The sequence below is a fragment of the Triturus cristatus genome, chromosome 4_2, assembly GCF_964204655.1.
Source record: "Triturus cristatus chromosome 4_2, aTriCri1.1, whole genome shotgun sequence".
Lineage (NCBI taxonomy): Eukaryota > Metazoa > Chordata > Amphibia > Caudata > Salamandridae > Triturus > Triturus cristatus.
This window is the reverse complement of record NC_140586.1, coordinates 71,578,239-71,596,359: the sequence shown is the minus strand read 5'-3', so window position 1 is coordinate 71,596,359 and position 18,121 is coordinate 71,578,239. Positions and strand designations below refer to the sequence as shown.

The 18,121-nt window shown below is 44.8% G+C and overlaps 1 protein-coding gene across 7 annotated transcripts in view; it reads left to right on the top strand.

Annotated features, from left to right (window-relative positions):
- Positions 1-6,118: 6,118 nt before the first annotated feature.
- The window catches only part of ZNF653 (zinc finger protein 653), a 480,092-nt gene continuing 468,089 nt past the window's right edge, over positions 6,119-18,121 (top strand). For 2 of the 7 annotated variants that reach the window (XR_014960481.1, XM_085600572.1), the window contains exons 1-4: positions 6,190-6,565; positions 13,131-13,174; positions 14,402-14,617; positions 15,382-15,963. Coding sequence is in view for 6 of the 7 variants with exons in the window: in XM_085600572.1 (XP_085456698.1) it covers positions 6,324-6,565; positions 13,131-13,174; positions 14,402-14,617; positions 15,382-15,963 (1,084 nt within the window). In the remaining variant the exon portion in view is untranslated. Of the gene's footprint in view, positions 6,566-13,130; positions 13,175-14,401; positions 14,618-15,381; positions 15,964-18,121 lie in introns of all 7 variants that reach the window. The other 5 variants (XM_085600568.1, XM_085600569.1, XM_085600567.1 and 2 more) reach the window with 5 other exon arrangements.

Sequence of the window (18,121 nt, the reverse complement as noted above, 5' to 3'; positions counted from 1 at the left end):
AAGGGTTGATCAGGCCCTCGCTATGGCTACGAGTCAAACCATGTACATTCCTTTGATAAGAACCAGTTCTCTCTAGTCAGTAAAATGCGAAAAACAGCAGGAAAGCAAAACATGCCCTCTTCTTCACAGAAAATGGCTTCAGAGTTAGTTGAGCCATGCACACAAAGGCCCAAAGCAAGATGGAATCAAAAAAGCAAGGAGCACCTATAATTCTCATCCACACAACTTACAAGCACCACTGTGCACACAGAAAAATTTGAAGCAAGGTAAAGTCAGAAGGCAGAATGACATTAGACCACGTCAAAGCCAATAGGTCAAAGTCATAATTCACCTAACCCAAATAACATTATACACTTAATCCCTCAGTATACAACATTGAGCACATGTGTGCACCACCACCCACAAGACTGTACCTCAACATCCCACACCTTCTATTCTTGGCAAGACTATTCCACCAAAAGACAGAAGAAAAGCAGGCATATGCAAACCCATCCTACATTAAGGCTAAGGTAACATAAGTCAGTACAAAATGGTGGTGGTCGAGGGTCATCATAGGGTGTCAGACCACAAAAGTGGCTGATTCACTACACTTCTGCCACGGTTAACCCCCACCAATGTGAATGTAACTTATAAAGCACGAAACTCATGCCTGCGGTCGTCTTGACCTCGGGGATGTCAAGCTTAGGATGCGATAAGGTTTTCCAAATGGATGTCACATCTTTGGGGCTGTAATCCTTGGCAGCGCTCAGGACATGAAGGAGCTGAGCCCACCTGGATGAATGCACTGCTGGCTCAAGCATGAGCGGGTCTGAACACCTTCCCGCCCGCAGAGCTGCTCCAGGGAAGCACTCTTTGTTGTGCTCAGTAGGATGGTGGCCTACTCTCTCCCCTTCCCATCAAGCAATGCCACTTGAAGGGCTTATCTTACAAATCTGTAGGTGTGACAAAATAAGCCAATCAAAAGAAAATACAAACTGATCTTTTAACTTCTTTTTAGACATCACTTCAGACCTTAGCATACTATCCTAAACAGATGTTTCTCTCTCATCACTTACTATGTATTGCTCTAACAGTCTACAAGTTGCAACATACACCGTAATGGAGTGGAAACAAGTCCAATTGTATTTTAAGAAGCAGAGTGATAGTTCACGGAGTGCAGTTAAAAAATATATATGTTAACTCTGCCCTTTTAAACATTCACTGTGTGTAAGGAGAAAGCAGCTCACCACAAAAGATGCCCAATTACTGATAGACATAACCAAAAGCATATTAGCAAAATCATCATTATACTTTCAAATAAGCCGCAACACTCATTGCTCATGAATAAAAGAAGCTGAATGGAACAAAAATCCTCACAGGCGATTCCCGCCACTTCAGCCAGAATTATGCGATGCGTACGCGGCTCTGTGGAGATAAAACAGATTCGCGCTCAGAATGCGTTTGTCGCCCATTTGTGGACAACAAAACAGGAGTTTATTTATACATGAGGTGGTATTTTGCTGCTGTCGTCGATAATCTTTCGTGGTGCGTATTACCTTTTCCTGGTCAGCTACAACTCTTCCATTAACTTCTGCTTTGGCGCATTGTAATTGTTTATTGGTTATATTGCTAGTTACATGCCTTTGCACGTGACATGCTAAACAGTTCAGTGGGCACATATACCTAACGCAGACAGCATAATACACGTGTTGAGAATTCTACAATACACTGAATTAAATTTTTTTTTTAAATGTAAAAAGATTGAGGTTTATGTCAAGTGTGCATCCCAATTCCATATCAACAGCAAGGTTATGATACGGAGCTTGAGGCATCAACGCTTGAGCTGTGTACAAACTTCGCGTCATAAGGAAATAAGCATCAAAGAAGTACAAGATAAGCCCGGCGGAGCGTGGCGCGCGCGCTTGGTGTGTGCGGGGGAGCGCATTCCAGGCGGGGGAGCGGACCCTTTGAAGTGCGATGCCAAACGGATTGCATGGCGGCACGATGCGCGTGATTGTGCGCGTGCTCGCCATGCAATCCGCTTTTCGGAGCACTTTTGGGAGTCCCTTACAATAGTCTCGCTTTGCGATCGCTTACGCGATAGCAAGGCGAGACCTAAACGCGATAGCAAGGCGAGACCTAAAAATGAGTAACAGGTATGGGGGTGGGTTTGAGGGGACAGAGTGAGTGAAAACATTCTACTCATATGGAGTGCTTAAACCCTAATAATAAAAGTAGTTCTGAAAATGGGAGAAGTGAATACAGACAAGAACTTGGTCCATGCACTAGGGGACAGACAAACACTAGAAGAGGCATGACGCATGCATGCCATTAACAAACTGGAACAAAGGTTATGAGTGCGATGCTGAAGCAAACAAATGGAAAGCCTATTGGCAGGCTGCTGACCACTGATTGTAAACAACATGTCTCGAAGAGACAGAGCATGCGCTGTCTAATCAAGACTTAAAATACCAGGCTGTCATGGTGTCAATCCTGGTTACCCTTCAGTAATGCAGAGCCGAACTGACTCAACTATTTTTTCAGTTTTCAGGTTTTTGGTGTTAAACATTTTTGAAAGAAAGAATGCAGAGAATGGCTAGTAATTATAACAAGCATTTACAATGCAATGGTCTCGGCAATATTATAGGTAGAGCTATTGGTATTGCTCATTATTTTTTTATCATTTTTGTATCCCTAAATAAATGGCATTGTCATTTCTATTGGCATATGTGATACCTATTGCATTAGTAGAGAGAGAGAGTGAGATAGTGAGATAGAGAGAGAGAGTGAGGTATTGAAATAGAGAGTGAGGTAGTGAGAGAGAGTGAGGTAGATAGAGTGAGGTAGTGAGATAGAGAGTGAGGTAGATAGAGAGTGAGGTAGTGAGATAGAGAGAGTGAGGTAGTGAAAGAGTGAGGTAGTGAGGGATAGGGATGTTGTGAGGTAGTGATATATAAGCATAGAGTGATGTGATGTAGTGAGATAGAGAGAGAGGTAGTGAAAGAGAGATTGAAAGTGAGTTAGTGAGATAGAAAGAGTGAGGTAGTGAGATAGAGAGTGATTGAGGTAGTGAGTGAGAGAGAGTGAAGTTGTGAGGTTGTGAGCTAGAGAGTGAGGTAGTGATGTTTTGAGAGAGAGAATTTGTGAGATAGTGAGGTAGTGAGATAGAGTGGAGTAGTGAGGTAGAGAGAGTTATGTAGTGAGAGAGAGTGACATGGGTATACATGGGTATGTTTTATACCCTATCAATAGGGGTTTCTAGACGAATAAGTGGTTGGTGGGTTGATAGAGGAACCTGTTGCTAAATGTGTGGAAGACGTATAGTTTCCAGGTTGATTTCTAGATGAATCAATAGGTGGCTGGACAGCCCTATGGCAGCAGCTGGGGGTACATGACTAGAGCTCAGAATGGTGAATAGAGGTCTGCATGGATATTTCTGCAAACACCTGAAAAAAGACAACATTGAACCATTTTCAGTATGGAGGGATACATGACTGGCGAAAATGGATGCAGCGATTGCTATTGGTGAATAGATGCATCGATTGCTATTGATGAATGGGTGAGTAATGACTGGAGAGGCCCCCAGACAGTTAGCCGCACTATCAGTTTCCGTTCAGTAAATTAGCGCATGCTTGGTTATCTAGTCTTCGTTGCCCTCACTGAAGACGCCAATATTTTCATGTTATTTGCATTTCAGGTTCCGTTATCAAAGCTTTTAATTAATTATGTGAGTTATTGTTGACGTGCTTGGTAGCAGCCAGTCAGAACGTCCTATGCAGGCCCCTGCTCATGCGCTGCCCAGGGATGCCTCATCCCAGCAGTCGGGGTTGATGGAATTTTCTGCTGACTGCTGAGCAGGTTTTCGTTACTTCTGGTCTTAATACTGTTTGTGCCCACCCTCCAGGCCGAAGCTGAAGCCTGTGGGGCAGGGCACTCACGGGCCGACCAGCATGCCATCTTCACATTGCAGGACCCCAGACCACCCGCAAGGCCAGCAGTCCGCCATCGCGGCACATTGCAGGGGCATTCTCCGCGGACAGCTGAGCCTCCAGGGCGTTGATAGCGCTGCCAAGGCCTCGGTAACCCTGGCATTGCTCTCCCGAGGACCCAGTGCTGCGGTATCTGCCGAGCGCGCCATCACCCGTCAGGGAACTCGGGCACCTTGGCCTGAGCAGGTGTGGTGCAGGGCTCCGCGAAAGTGGTCGAAGATCCAGGGCTTAAGCTTGTGGAAATCCGAGAGGGGGGGAAGAGTTCCGCATGCGGAGAGGCCCGAGTTCGTTCCACGTTGTGGGTGCGATGTAGGAGAGGGGCCCCCAAGACCTGTACCCGCCTCGTGTTATCTTCTATCTGGCCTTCTAGGCCGAGGGAGGGTGTACTCCGGTCAAAGCAGAATGAGCCCGTTTCACGAGCATATCCACTGTTAAGTTACTGCAGATTGTGGCGGCCTTTCTCCATCTGAGAGACAGTGGCGTTGCCAGCGTGCCGTGGACTCTAGCGCAAGTAAGGATATGCCCCCCTCGCCGCTGTATGACCTGTGGAATACAGCAATAATCAGGGGTCAGCGAGCGCTTCAGGTTTCTGGTCCCGGTGCCGCTGCACCAATGGATGCCACGCTCCTGCTTAGAATTCTGCAAGCACAAACCCGTTGGTGTTCGACAGTAAAAATACTCGTTAGTTAAAGTAGTGTCCATAATTATTTTCTTTGGTCTCCTTAGGTCTCAGCGACCTAGCAAAAAAATTCTCTTGCAAGTAGCTCTTTTATTGAGTATGCCTCCCACCCCCTCCAAAAAAAGCGAGGCGGAGTTTCTACATTCTTGGGGAATCAGCTTCATATCTTTGTAGACTGAGTGCAGCTGTTTTACTGAATTGCTCAAAGCTCTTACAGTCAGTCTGTCCCAGACATTGGGCGGGAACCCCCGGGTTTCAGGGTTACACGCAAGAAGGCCTGGCAGCGGGGAACGGGCGCATGCCAACTGGCAGGTGGCACCGAGGAGCCAGGGTATAGGGATGTACGCATTCGTTTTGAGACCTACATGCTTCAGTGCATTCTGACACAATCTAGACGAGAGTGCGCGGCCTTGCGCGGAAACAAGCAATCACGCCTTGTTGTGGGCACTGAAAGCAGGGCTGGAAACGGCGATACATGTAGCAGGACTGCAGAGAGCGTGGCACCCACAACTCGACCGCACTCGAAAGAAGTGGGGAAACTGCAATAAAGGCAACACCGCACGGCTTCATTAGCACCTTCAAACCGAGGGAGCCGAGAGGAGGGGGAGAGGACAAGCACACCACTGCCTTTCTCCGAGGCGAAGCAGAAATGCCTCGGAGAAACGCAGCGGCGGTTTCAGATTCGGGGGCGTGTTTCTTTTTCTCTCCTCTTGCCATTGGCTGGAGGAGAGAAAAACATGCCTAAAAAAGGGCGTGGCTAAAAAGTGGAAAGAAGAGCACGGAACACGCCCCCGAATCTGATAAAGACGGAGCCTATTTGGAGGGACGGCTCTCTCCTCCAATGGCTGGCCTCCGTTTAGGAAGCCAGCCAATGGAGGAGAGCCAAAAAGAGAGGCAGGCTAAAGAGCCACTCTCAGAAACATAAGATCTCCGGACTTCCGGTTCTGCCTTCGGCAGACCGGATGGTCCCTCGACTTAAAAACACAGCTGGAGAATATTTTGAATCTCTAATTAGAGTCTGCTTCCACCCGTGTCTAACTTCAAATACCTAGTTACCTCTTGTCAAAAAGTGCAACGTAAGACTTTTATAGACTTTTCCCCCTCTAAAACGCTTCTATTTTTAGTGTTTATTTATTTATTGTGTGTAGGAGCTATTAAGTGACAGTGTTGGAGACATATACATTTGTAAAGGGGGATACTGAATATTACTTTAAGGATCTGTCATCAATTATGTTTGGCTATTTAAAAATAAATAAAACGCGTTTTCCTCTCTTGTTTTAACAAAATGTTTGAAATAGGGATCCTGACATTTCACAATCAACCTTCACTCGTTTCCTGCAGGCTGTTATCTAGCAAAGCCCAGGCATTACACTACTTAGATTCAAGCAACATGGCGTCCACGCTTGCCTTACTTGATCGCCATTTCAAGCTTGAACGTTACCATTCTAGTCTTTTGTGCCCAGTCCATGGCCGCGCCGTTGGGCTATTTGAAGCCTATGAAGTTACAGCTCTTGTGACGCATCTTGCGCTTTAAGCACAAGAGCGCATTTGGTAGTTTGAAAGCGCTAGATCTGTCCTAGACGTTTGGAAAGATGGCGATACTTCCGGTATCTCCGGAAGTAGTGCCATCTTGTCTCCGGTAACGGAGCGGAGGCTCAGGCTAGCCGGCCCAGGCCATGGCTGAGGCGGGTAGCGAGGCCTCGGGTGGGGAGGAGGAGGGTGGCGGAGCCCCCAAGGTTCGTGGGAGGCCGCGCCTCACAGACTCGGACCGGGCCCGTCGCCGCCTAGAGTCCCGCAAGAAGTACGATGTGAGGCGCGTGTACCTGGGGGAGGCGCACGGGGCCTGGGTGCAGCGGAGGGGTCGCAGCGGCTGGAGCGACGCGCGTCTGGCGGCCTATCTGCTGAGCCTAGACCGGGGGTGAGACTTGGGAACACGGGGTCCCTGTGTGACAGCGCGAGTATGAGGGAGGGTCTGTATACCTGTCCATCATTTCTCTTTCATGTTTCTTAGGTCTATGGCTTGGTAGTTTGTTTTGTGTGGTTGTGGTGTTTTCATTGCACTACGATACTTTAACCAAGCTGCTAAGTAGCTATTGAGTTTTAAAATATGTTAAATGTTGTTTAAAAAGCCACTACTGGCTTCACGTGCCACCCCTGACTTGACTAGGTCATTTAAGAAGTTATGAATCTGGTGCTTGACTCTCACCACTGATGACAGGTTGGTGCCATAATTGCGGGTGAGATGCCGCACGGAAGATGACTATGTAGGTCTGTTAGTAGGGAAGAGCATGTTCGCAGCAGGTGTTGACATGAGCACGACAACTTTGTATGGCTTCTTTGAACACTTGTGAAACTTAAAGGTGATTGGATGAAACCTAAAAAGTAATGGGTAGAGCGACTCCACTGAACGGTGGTATTTTCGTATAGAGACATATTGGGTAAAAGTAAACCCTAGGATACACGAGGTTCCATGCAGGGAACTTGACTCTAGAGTTTGACACCATGGCTTGTAGGTGTGCCGCTTGCAGATTAAAGTCCGAGGACAGAGAGAGTGCAACACAATAGGAGATATAGAGAATGACGACAGGTGCATCCTTGTAAAGTTGGTATGTCTGGGACGCATGAAGATGCAGTTGAATCTGAAGGATATTTCACAATATCCTTGGCCTTTCGTCTGAAAAGGCGACACGTGTGACTTCAGATGCGTTCTACCCCGATTGAAGTCTGACATAATGTGGGTATGGTGTGCAATAAGGTGGTTATGAAGAATGACAGTGTAGTGAAGACGCTGTAGGTAAATGAATAAGTCACTTCGGCTTTATTGTAGATTAGCTCCACAGCAAAGGTCTACAGATCCACATCAGACTCCAACTGCTCTACGAAACCACTTCAAATCCTCTCACCAACTAACGACTAAGTAACTAGGCAACCTCTTGACATTCTACTTGATGTCATTGAGGACAGAACAGAGCGAACAGAGCTACAGCTAAAGGCTGTTACAACCTAAGGTAGAGAGAGGAGATATAACAGCAAACAGAGCCACAGCTAAAGGCTGTTACAACCTAAGGTAGAGAGAGGAGCTAAAACATATCCTCCTTTATCACACACAAAAAAAGAACTTAAAACTATAAAACTTGAAAAGAAAAAAAACATCAAAGGAACATACAATATTAGAAAATATGAAAAACATAATAAAATGCATTTCACAAGTGGTACCTTATGGGAATAACTCTTTTTCTTCCACTTCTCCCAAACGGAACCTCAGGAGGTCCATTAACCACCAGATCAGGAGAGGCAGAAGAAGAACATGGAATAACATTCTTAATTTTTACAACTTAACACACATTCCATCAGTTTCCCCCTACGACTGAAATAGAATTCCTTCCCACCTTAATGACAGCAACGGGTGGACCAAACTTGCTCTCACCCTTCATGACATGAAAAGGAGACTTTATCCGTAGCATGTCTCCAACACCAACCGAAACCATCTTTACACATTTTTTTTTTTTGTCAAACCATGACCTTTGTTTGTGTTGTGAACAAGAAACATTTTCCCTCACCAACTCCATAAGGGAATCAGTATCAGGAACACCTTTAATCCACCTGTTCATCCAGGCAGGTGACAGGGCAGTGTATGGGGTTATATGTATTGTTACGGGTGGAGGACGAGAGACTGGGTCATGAGGAATTTGACATGGCGTAAGGAGAGACGGCTAGATGCATGATGACGAGTGCTAGTAGCGGAACACCTGCGTATTGCGGCTTGCTCCCGGGAAGACAGCGTGACACATGGAAACACTGAACAACTTTAAGTTGGTGGTAAGCCTGACACTAGTAGGAAGAAGTTAGGAGGATTGCATAAGTTGAAGAGGGGCGGAATCAACACTACAGTTAAGCGTTGTTTTTTTTTTTTTAACCTTTTGACATCTGTGAACCGACACCAACTTAATCACTACTGGAAGCTGGAGACCCTACCTGAGCACAATTGCTGTGATTCTAACACCTACACAACACAGGAAAATAAAGAAACAAGTGTACATCAAACAAATACACAAAATATGCAATTCTTATTTCATTTACAAATTAAAAAACTATGGAAACATTTACATTTTAATAGGAAGGTTGCAACTTTTCAAAATGTGTTTTTATTTCTAAAATTCAAAACGATAAGTAAATCACTTTCTTTTTTTGTTCCTACTGCTTTCCTTTTTCGTGGCGAGCAGCACTCCAGTTGGGGCCACCAATGGTCCGACTAGATTCTTGTTGCTGTTCTTGTGCTGCCCCATGCATCGTGCTAACAATACCAACTTAATTTTTAGACTCCCAGTTGCTAATTCCTACTAATATATAGAACATTATAACGTTTTCGGTTTTTAGCTATGTTTGCTTAATTATTTTGCTAGTATTTAATTTTCTGAACAGTTGTGGACTGCTTGAGTAGGTGTTGCGGACCCCAGGTTAAGAACCACTGCACTAGATGGTAGAATCTATAATACCAGGCTGGAGGCATGGCTCTGAAGAGCAGTGCAGGTTTAACCATTGAGCAAAATAAGCCCATGCTTAGGGCATCAAGGGAAGGGCACCACAGAAATCTTCCATTGCTGGATTTACAAAGGACCCTATGGTGCAAAACTGCAAATGATGCAGCTGAACCTATAAAGTGCAAGTATACAAAAATAAACATTGTTTTCCATCTTACTGTAAGTTTTTTTTCATTTCGAAAAATAATTTTTTTTTTTACGGTTCATAATTGTTTATATTTTGAATTGGATATTTATGGGGGCACCAAAATCTTAAGTGCATACAGCTATAATGGTCCTAATCTGGCCCTGCCGAAAAGGGTCAAGGCTATGGCATGGCATTTATTGATACGGATGTTCGAGGATGCATTATACCAGTGGAAAGTAACATGACATTCTAGGGCATGAGATGGATGCAACAGTAGTGGAATTGAGTAGTGAACTACAGTTAGGAGAAGCATGACTTCATCAATCGTTTATATGCCATCTGCTTGGGCATTTACCTGTGAGCAAGGCTTACTTTAGATTGTGGTCATATGCTTATGTGGCGCATAAGTCAACAGGAAAGTGCAGAAAAGGGTTCTCCTCCAGTATCAAAGATACAATATTTGCTTCACTGATTGAAGCTTGAACAAGTCTCAAAAGCTTGCCAAAAATCAAACCGTCCTTTGTATCTAAGAACCGTTCCCTGCTTTCAATTTAAAACCTGTTCTTCCTTAACATGTAAATAATGAAAGCGACCCCCCTCTTTCCCTTAGAACTACAGTTTTGATATTTGGAGAAACGTCTACATTTGTCACCCGAATCAGTCAATTTGAAATATACCACATCACAATTTTCATAGAAATCTGTTTTTTTTCCAACACGCAACATCAGCATTGCAGACCTTTTCTTAGACAAGAGAGTAGTTATGACATGTTGAATTGGGAATATTCCACCCCTCCCCCCGAACACAGTACAACTTCTTTGATGTGGTTGAGATTACTTTTAATTTACAGTGAGTCTGTTGTATTTAAACTAAAATATAAGCAATTTTCTTCCTTTATGGGTCCAGCACCCACTTGTCTAATAGTAGAGTGGGATAAACAGTCAGTTGCCCATCAAGTGATTGGGCTTACGCCTCATTGGACTAGGTATAGTACTTACGATGAGAAGTAGTTCATAATTCCAGTATTTAACAAGTCAACCTCTGATACTGACTTGATGGAATACTATATCTACCCTACCCTATGCTCTCAAAGTAAGTTAAATGCAGTCCTCTTGATTTGTAAATAGAATTAATTGTAAAAGACGTAATCTCACAAGATGGATCAGTGAATTTAAACCTCACCACTGATGTATGCGAGTATCTGTAGGTCACAAGTTCCACCCTTCCAAGGTAAATTGAGTACCATTAAACTGGTAATGGTAGCATCTGTTGTTTACTGTGCTTAGATATGGCAAAAGTGCAGCCTGAAGAGCTGTGTAAAAAGTAGGTTATTATAAAGACTTGGGATATGCTGAAGTAAGCAGAAGATCCCCTGATTATTGTCCATAGGGTAACTTTGGACTTTGATCTTATGCTGTTTATATTGATCTTCTTGCCTCTCCCATAAGTGCTGTAATTGTGCTTGGGGACCCTTCACCATAGGATAACATTTATTGGGCAATAGTTAGTTTATATAGCTGCGCCTGCCCTCTCCATATCCACATAAGTGCTCTATTTGTGAATAGGGATACTTCCTTTTCCAAGGAGTTGCTAGTACCGCCTAGTTTTTAAAATGTTTGTAGTTTTAACTGGCTTGTCTTCTTGTATGTACACATGACCTATTCTTTTTAAAATACAGACGTCCGGCTATAGATTGGATTTATGTGTAATCACTGTTTTCATATTTTTTTCTGATCTATAAGCTCCATATCACATCATTAACTAACCTTTCTCTGCTCTCCTCTACCATTTGAGAGTCGAGTGTATAAAAGGAGTAACATGTTGGTGTGCATTTTTACCTGAGACTGAGGGGCATTGGAAGAGAGGCTAGGACTCGAGGAATTTGACATGACGAAAGGGGAGACGGCTAGATGCACGATACCATGCCAGTAGCGGAACACCTGCAAATTGAGGCTTTCTAGCGGGAAGACACGGCGTGACACATGGAAACACTGAACAACTTTAAGTGGGTGGAAGCATGACACTAGTAGGACGGGGTTAGGAGCATTCCATAAGTTGAAGTGAGGCGGAAGTGACACTGGGGTTAAGCAATTTTGTAACCTTTTGACATCTGTGGACAGACTCCGACTCAATCAATCAATCATTTGTAGAGCGCACTACATACCCACGAGGGTCTCAAGGCGCTTGGAGGGGGGGGGGGGGGATGGGGCGCTACTGGTCGAACAGCCAGGTCTTGAGTAGCCTCCTGAAGGTCAGCAGGTCTTGGGTCTGTCGTAGGCTGAGTGGGAGGGTGTTCCAGGTCTTGGCGGCGATGTGGAAGAAGGATCTTCCGCCGGTGGTTGTTCTACGGATGCGAGGGATGGTGGCGAGTGCGAGGTCGGCGAGCGGAGCTGGCGGCTGGGAATGTAGAAGGAGAGTCGTCCGTTGAGGTAGGCTGGGCCGGTCTTGTGGAGTGCCTTGAGTGCGTGGATGATGAGCTTGAAGGATATCCTTTTGTTGACGGGGAGCCACTGCAGGTTTCTCAGGTGGGGGGTGGTGGGGGGTGATGTGGAGTGGTACGTCGAGGATCAGTCGTGCAGAGGCGTTTTGGATGCGTTTCAGACGTTTGATGAGCTTGGTCGGAGCACCCTCGTAGAGGGCGTTTCCGTAGTCGAGTCTGCTGCAGACGAGGGCCTGGGTGACTGTTCTTCTTGTGTCTGTCGGAATCCACCTGTAGATCTTGCGGAGCATGCGAAGGGTGTTGAAGCAGGAGGAGGAGACAGCGTTGATTTGCTTGGTCATGGAGAGCGTTCACTACTGGAAGCTGGAGACCCTGCCTAAGCACAGTTGCTGCGATTCTAACATCTTCACAATACAGAAACAAGTGTACACCAAACAAATACACAAAATATGCAATTATTTTATTTCATTTACAAATAAAAAACTATGGAAAAAGCGACATTTTAATAGGAAGGTTGGAACTTTTCAAACTGGGTTTTAGTTTCTAAAACTTAGTGATATGCTAGACTGTAGCAAATCACTTTCTTTTTTGTTCCTACTGCTTGCTTTTTTCGTGGCTTAGCAGTACTCCAGTTAATGCCAGTAACCCCTGATTACCCGAGGACTAGAGGGAAACTGCTAAAGTATGTGTTTTTCAAAAAATATATATTTTCAAAGAAGTCTTGCTGGTGGGTGCAGGTTTTGGTATCGTTCTGCTGATAAAAGCCTTATCTGGTGGACTGCAAGATGAAGTAATTGTGACACCTTAGATTACGATTTTTAGAAATCAAACACTGAAAATAGAGTATTCGTGCATTTTTATATCATGAAGAATGTATTTGAGGTATGACATAAGAGGGAAGGGTCCTTTGGGGCTATTGTGAGAATATGTTGCGAACTGAGTGGGCTATTTTAAGCAGTACAAAAGGTTAGGATGGAAAAGCATTGTGAGAAATTGTCGGACCTCTCTTTCACAGTTTGTGACCCTTTTTAAAAAAAAGAACTTTGCAGAGATAAAGTGAAAATATCTGCTAAAGGAAGGTTTGCATGAGAAAAGCCTGTATAGAAACTAATTTTAGCACTAAAATTCTCTCCCACAATATGTACTTTTTTAGGGAAAATGCTATTGTAGATACTTCTTTCTACTGTTGATTTTGCATGCAGAAGACTTTGCAATTTCACGAAGTGAAGAATTGCCAATTTTGCTTACTTTCTCTAATAGAATCTTAATTCTGTACAACCCTAGGTAAGACAGTTTGGCTTTTTGACTGGTCTTTAGTGACCCTTTGTTTCGTACTCTTGAGCTATGTGTCTAACACAAGCTTTTTCCTTGCCAGGGAACCATGGCAGCAGATTCCGAAAAAAACAAGACGGGACAAAAGTAAGTTTCTTAAATATCCTGTATTTGCCCTGTTGCTGCATATTAAAGAGCTTGAAGCCATATATTGTAGAGGCTGAGAGATTCAGATGAAGCCTTTACTATGAGTATGTGAGGAACATGTTGCATTTATGGCTGTGTACGCTAAATATAATCAACTCTCCATGTAGGAAGCCTCTTGTGGCTATGATGTATTGGTTCTAAGGAGTTGCATGTCGCAGCAGATTAAGACCCTGAAATCATGGGAGGCCCCAGGCTCCATTGAGGGAAAAGTCCCAACCAGTAGCTGGCACGGTATAATCTTCAAATGCAAAAACAACAGTTGATGGACAGAATGCAGAACAATGTCATACATTCACCCTACAAAGCAAAACCAAAGGAAATGATGGACGGAGTGTTGAACATTGCAAGCACTCACCCCCAGTCAACTGATCTGGGTTTAATCCACCACCGTTCTTTAGCCCACTCTGCCACCCCAGTTCAGACATGGCCATATGCAAATCAGTCTGACCCTGTGCCTCATGGGAACAGTCCAGCCCGAACTGCCAAGCCATGTCTTCCCTGGACCGGAAACAAGCTTCCTAGGACCGGTTTCTGGCATTTCAGCCGTCTTCAGCCAGGCTTGCTTGAATCCAGTGGCAAAGTGAGCAAGGGACTCACGTCTGAGCATACCCTGCCAACTTATGGCGATCAAATCAAAACCAAAGGAAATGATGGACGGAGTGTTGAACATTGCAAGCACTCACCCCCAGTCAACTGATCTGGGTTTAATCCACCACCGTTCTTTAGCCCACTCTGCCACCCCGGTTCAGACATGGCCATATGCAAATCAGTCTAACCCTGTGCCTCATGGATCTGACACTGGTTTGTGCACCGTTGATAAGGACATAGTCAGTATTGGTTGGGTTTCATATGCAATGAATAACGACCATCCATGTTTGATTGGAGTCCAGGAATAACTTTAGTTTTTAGATGCTGTTAGCGATCAACACTTTTTGGTGGAGTTGTGGTTTGGCAAATGACTGTGCTGTTGATAGCGACTGTAAACTTGTGTGTTGACACTAGCAGGTATGTGTAAACCGAATTGGGTTAAGTTTAGTTTAGTAAAAGTGCTCTCACATGTTCTTTACTGTTGGGTCTGTTGCAGGTTGTCGGTTTGCCTTGTAAATTACCGTATTGCATGTGCACCAACATTGTAAATCTGATGATCTTGTGTATCTTCTTCCTCAGGAAGGCGGCGAAACGTGAACTGTGTAAAGAATCTGGTAATCTGGTATGAAGACCACCAGAACCGCTGCCCGTATGAACCACTGCTATCTGAGCTGGATCCTCTTTTTGGGCTGTACACCACAGCTGTCTGGCAGTGCCAGGCTGGCCACCGCTACTTCCAGGACCTACGCTCGCCACTGAAGCCTTTGAGCGACTCGGAATCAGAGAGCGAGAAAGGTGCGTGCAGTTCGGTATCGGAGGTACGGACTGTCCCTGGTGTTGGTTGATCTGACAGGCCTCTGGGCCCTTCTGAACCTCTCTGGTAGACGCTAACAATCAGCGGTACCAGGACCAGTAGTTTTAGAGCATGCCCCCTGGGGCTAATGGTATGAGATTTTGTGAGTATGCAGGAGTGATGAATTTGGAAAAATGATAAACCTGATCTGTTAATGGGCTTCTGGGTAACAACCTGACGTATTGAGAAGGGAACGTGTGGAGATCAAAACTCATCTGCAATGGGGATTGATTTAAATCGTTTTTTTAATGATATTTCAGCTTTGTTTTTCCAAATTGAAGCATTAATGTATATAGTGTCCTCAGTGTGCTATAAAACAGAATTAGTACATCTTTGTAAACTTGCAATGACTCTTGCTATAAACCCTGTCTTAGGGCTTTCTATACTGGGCACCAGTTGCACATTTGCAAAATATCACTTACTAATTTCAGAGTTCCTACTTAAAACTGCTTGAAAAACAACACAACTGCTTCTTCAGACTTCCAGGACAGTTTGGGAGAATAATCTATCATGGGGCGCGGCATTGTAGTAACATCTGATACAAACTGCCTGGATTGAATAGTAACTGTGCTAGTGGGTCACTTGTTGAGTGCGGTACAGTTTGCCAACAGTAATTTAATTAGCACACTGAGAGCTCTGGTTATCCAGAAAGAATGTGCTTTCTGTTTCAGCATCTTTCTCATTATTTCTTTCCCCCATGCTACAGTTGGTGATGGCGAAGAGGTTGGCAACTCCGACTCTTATGATGAGGACAACTGTTGGGAAACAGCGGAGCAGCAGCAGCAACTGCAGGCGGATGAACAGACTGACTCTCAGAAAACTTCCCAACAGGAGGCATCCCTGCAGGACGGTGGTCCCCTGCCCTTTGAACAGCACCATATTGAGACCTTGAGTGCAGAGCAAGGACTGGGAGAGTGCCATGAACATCGTACTTCTAGGGAGGCAGAGGACCTTGGCACAGTGGTTTGCATGCCTGTCCCCATGCGGGTTGGCCCTAGCCATGGAGCTTTGTTTGACAGTGTGACACAGGGCGCCCTTGGCGAGGTGGTGAGCCGTTGTCCCATGCAGGACATGGTGTCAGGTTCACAGGTGATAATTATTGCTGGCCACGGCTATGGGACTCTGACAACAGATGGCCTCCAACTGAATGTGAGCAGTGGTGGGGAGGACATCCCTTGTGGCATGATGGAAAGTGTCACAGCCTACACGCAGACGGAGCCGGAAAGCATAGACACGGCGGAGCAGCTGCAGCCGACTGACAGCATGGAATACATGCACACAAAGACAGGTACATTGGTTCTGCTTGGGGGTGGGCGGGAAGGGGCGCCAGCAGTCCTTTAATGTGACTCTCTATTCCACCTCATTTATCTCAACACTTTTTTTTATTTTACTGAAGTCCATTTATTTTTTCAGTAGACTAACGTTTCCTTAAAAAAATTGCTTTATCAGATAATTGTTGTAACACAGCCAATATTTATTCTGTTAGGTCTTTTATACAATCTAGGTGGTCCTGTCTCTAAGAAGATAACTAGTGAGAGGGGCCCTGTAATCATGTCCATTGATGCAATCATTCTTTAATTGTTTGTTCCTAAGTGTGGTTGACCGATACAATAAACTGAATTGAAACACGCTATGAGTGTGGCAACTTAGTTTGGAATCTTCTAAACGTAAACACATTTATTAAAAAAAAGCCCAAACAAATGACCTACCTCTTGTGCAGGACCTGCTCACGGCTGCAAAAACCAATATTGTTCTGGTACATTGAAGTAAATATGCTACAGCAGAATTCATGCCAATATCATCATGTATTATGTTCGTCCCACCTCCATTTGAGGTCTTCACTTTTATATAGTGCTTAAGAATGGATCTATTATGTTGGATAGTGAGGCAGTGGGTATAAAACTGTTGGAATATAAGTAAAATTTACGACTAATATACATTTTTTTTTCTCTCTCAAAACAAAGTTTTATTAAGTCATCAGATAAGACAATCGCATCTCGAGCAGGAGAAATACAATTTGTTCTGGTCAGAATTGTAGAAATCGATCTGGCGACTTTCACATAACATTTATAGAATATAAAAATAAACATTTCGGGCTTGGTAACTGCAGCCCACAACTTTATAACCAAGCGTGCCATGTGCAATACAATAATCTGTTGAACATACCTTGCAAGTCACTTCCCATACATTACGGGCCCTTGTATCATCTTCCGTCCCCCTGATCTATCAGTCAGCGGTTTCAACATCAGAGAAGCGTGATGGAGGGGGATCTAAGATAAGAGCTAGAAAATCTGCCCAGCGTTTCCAGATTTTGAAATGCTTCTGCTGGCAACCTCATGTTTCAAATACAGGCCGTTCCATGTTCATACACCAGTCCAGACTCTCCCTCCACGCCCCAAGTTTGGGCGGAGCTGAGTCCTTCCATGCCCTAGCTATATCCCTTTTGGCCAGGGTAAGGCCCAAGAATAATATATGTTGTTTGTACAAATTTCCCCCAATCGCTTCGGTGACATGTAGTAGTGCAAGCTTAGGGAACAAGGGTATTTCCCATCCCAGTACTTCCGACAGATAGGTCGTGACCCCAGTCCTAAATCTACAGAGCCCCTTGCATTCACAAATGGTGTGTATGAACGTACCATCTACGTTATTACAGCGGAGACATGTAGGGGAAGCTATCAGTCCTGCCCTCCATAACCTGTATCTAGTAAAATAAGCGTAGTGTATATATTTAAACTGAATGAATCTAAGGCGCAATGGTATAGCGGCTCCTCTCGGGGACTCCAATATTTCCGTCCAATCATCATTATCTAGGGGGCCGAGATCAATCTGCCACCTCTCCCGGAGTGAGTCCAGGGTTGTAGAGAGATTCATCACCAGGGATTGATATATTTTGGCTGTCTTGTGGTCTCCCAGATCGCCCATAAAGACCTTAGCCTCTATCGGGTTAAACTCCGGGATGGATTCCAGGGTCGCTATGTAAGGTGTTAGGGCATGGCGAAATTGCATATACTTGTAGAACTGAGTACGCGGCATCTCATATTCCTTCTGGAGCTCTTGGAAGGACTTCAGAACAGTTCCGCGCATCACTTCTCACAACGTAGAGATCCCCACGATATCCCAGTCCCGAAATCCCGACAGAGTAGATACCTGTGGCATAAGACCGAGACTGCTTCCATTCTCCAAAAACCACCCGTGTGGCAGGTGGGAGCTGACGAATCTCTCTTGGAGCATGTAGGAGCAAATGTGGTAGGGTGCTGCCCATGAGCCATCGTTCCACCTGATATGCCGGGTCATTCCTATTTCCATACCACCAGTCGTTTAGCACTAAGAGATGAGATGCTACATGGTACGATTGAATATCTGGCGACGCTATCCCTCCACAATAGGTCTGGTCATTCCAAAGTAAGCGGCTCAGTCTGGAATTAAGCTATCGGAACCAGGCAGGT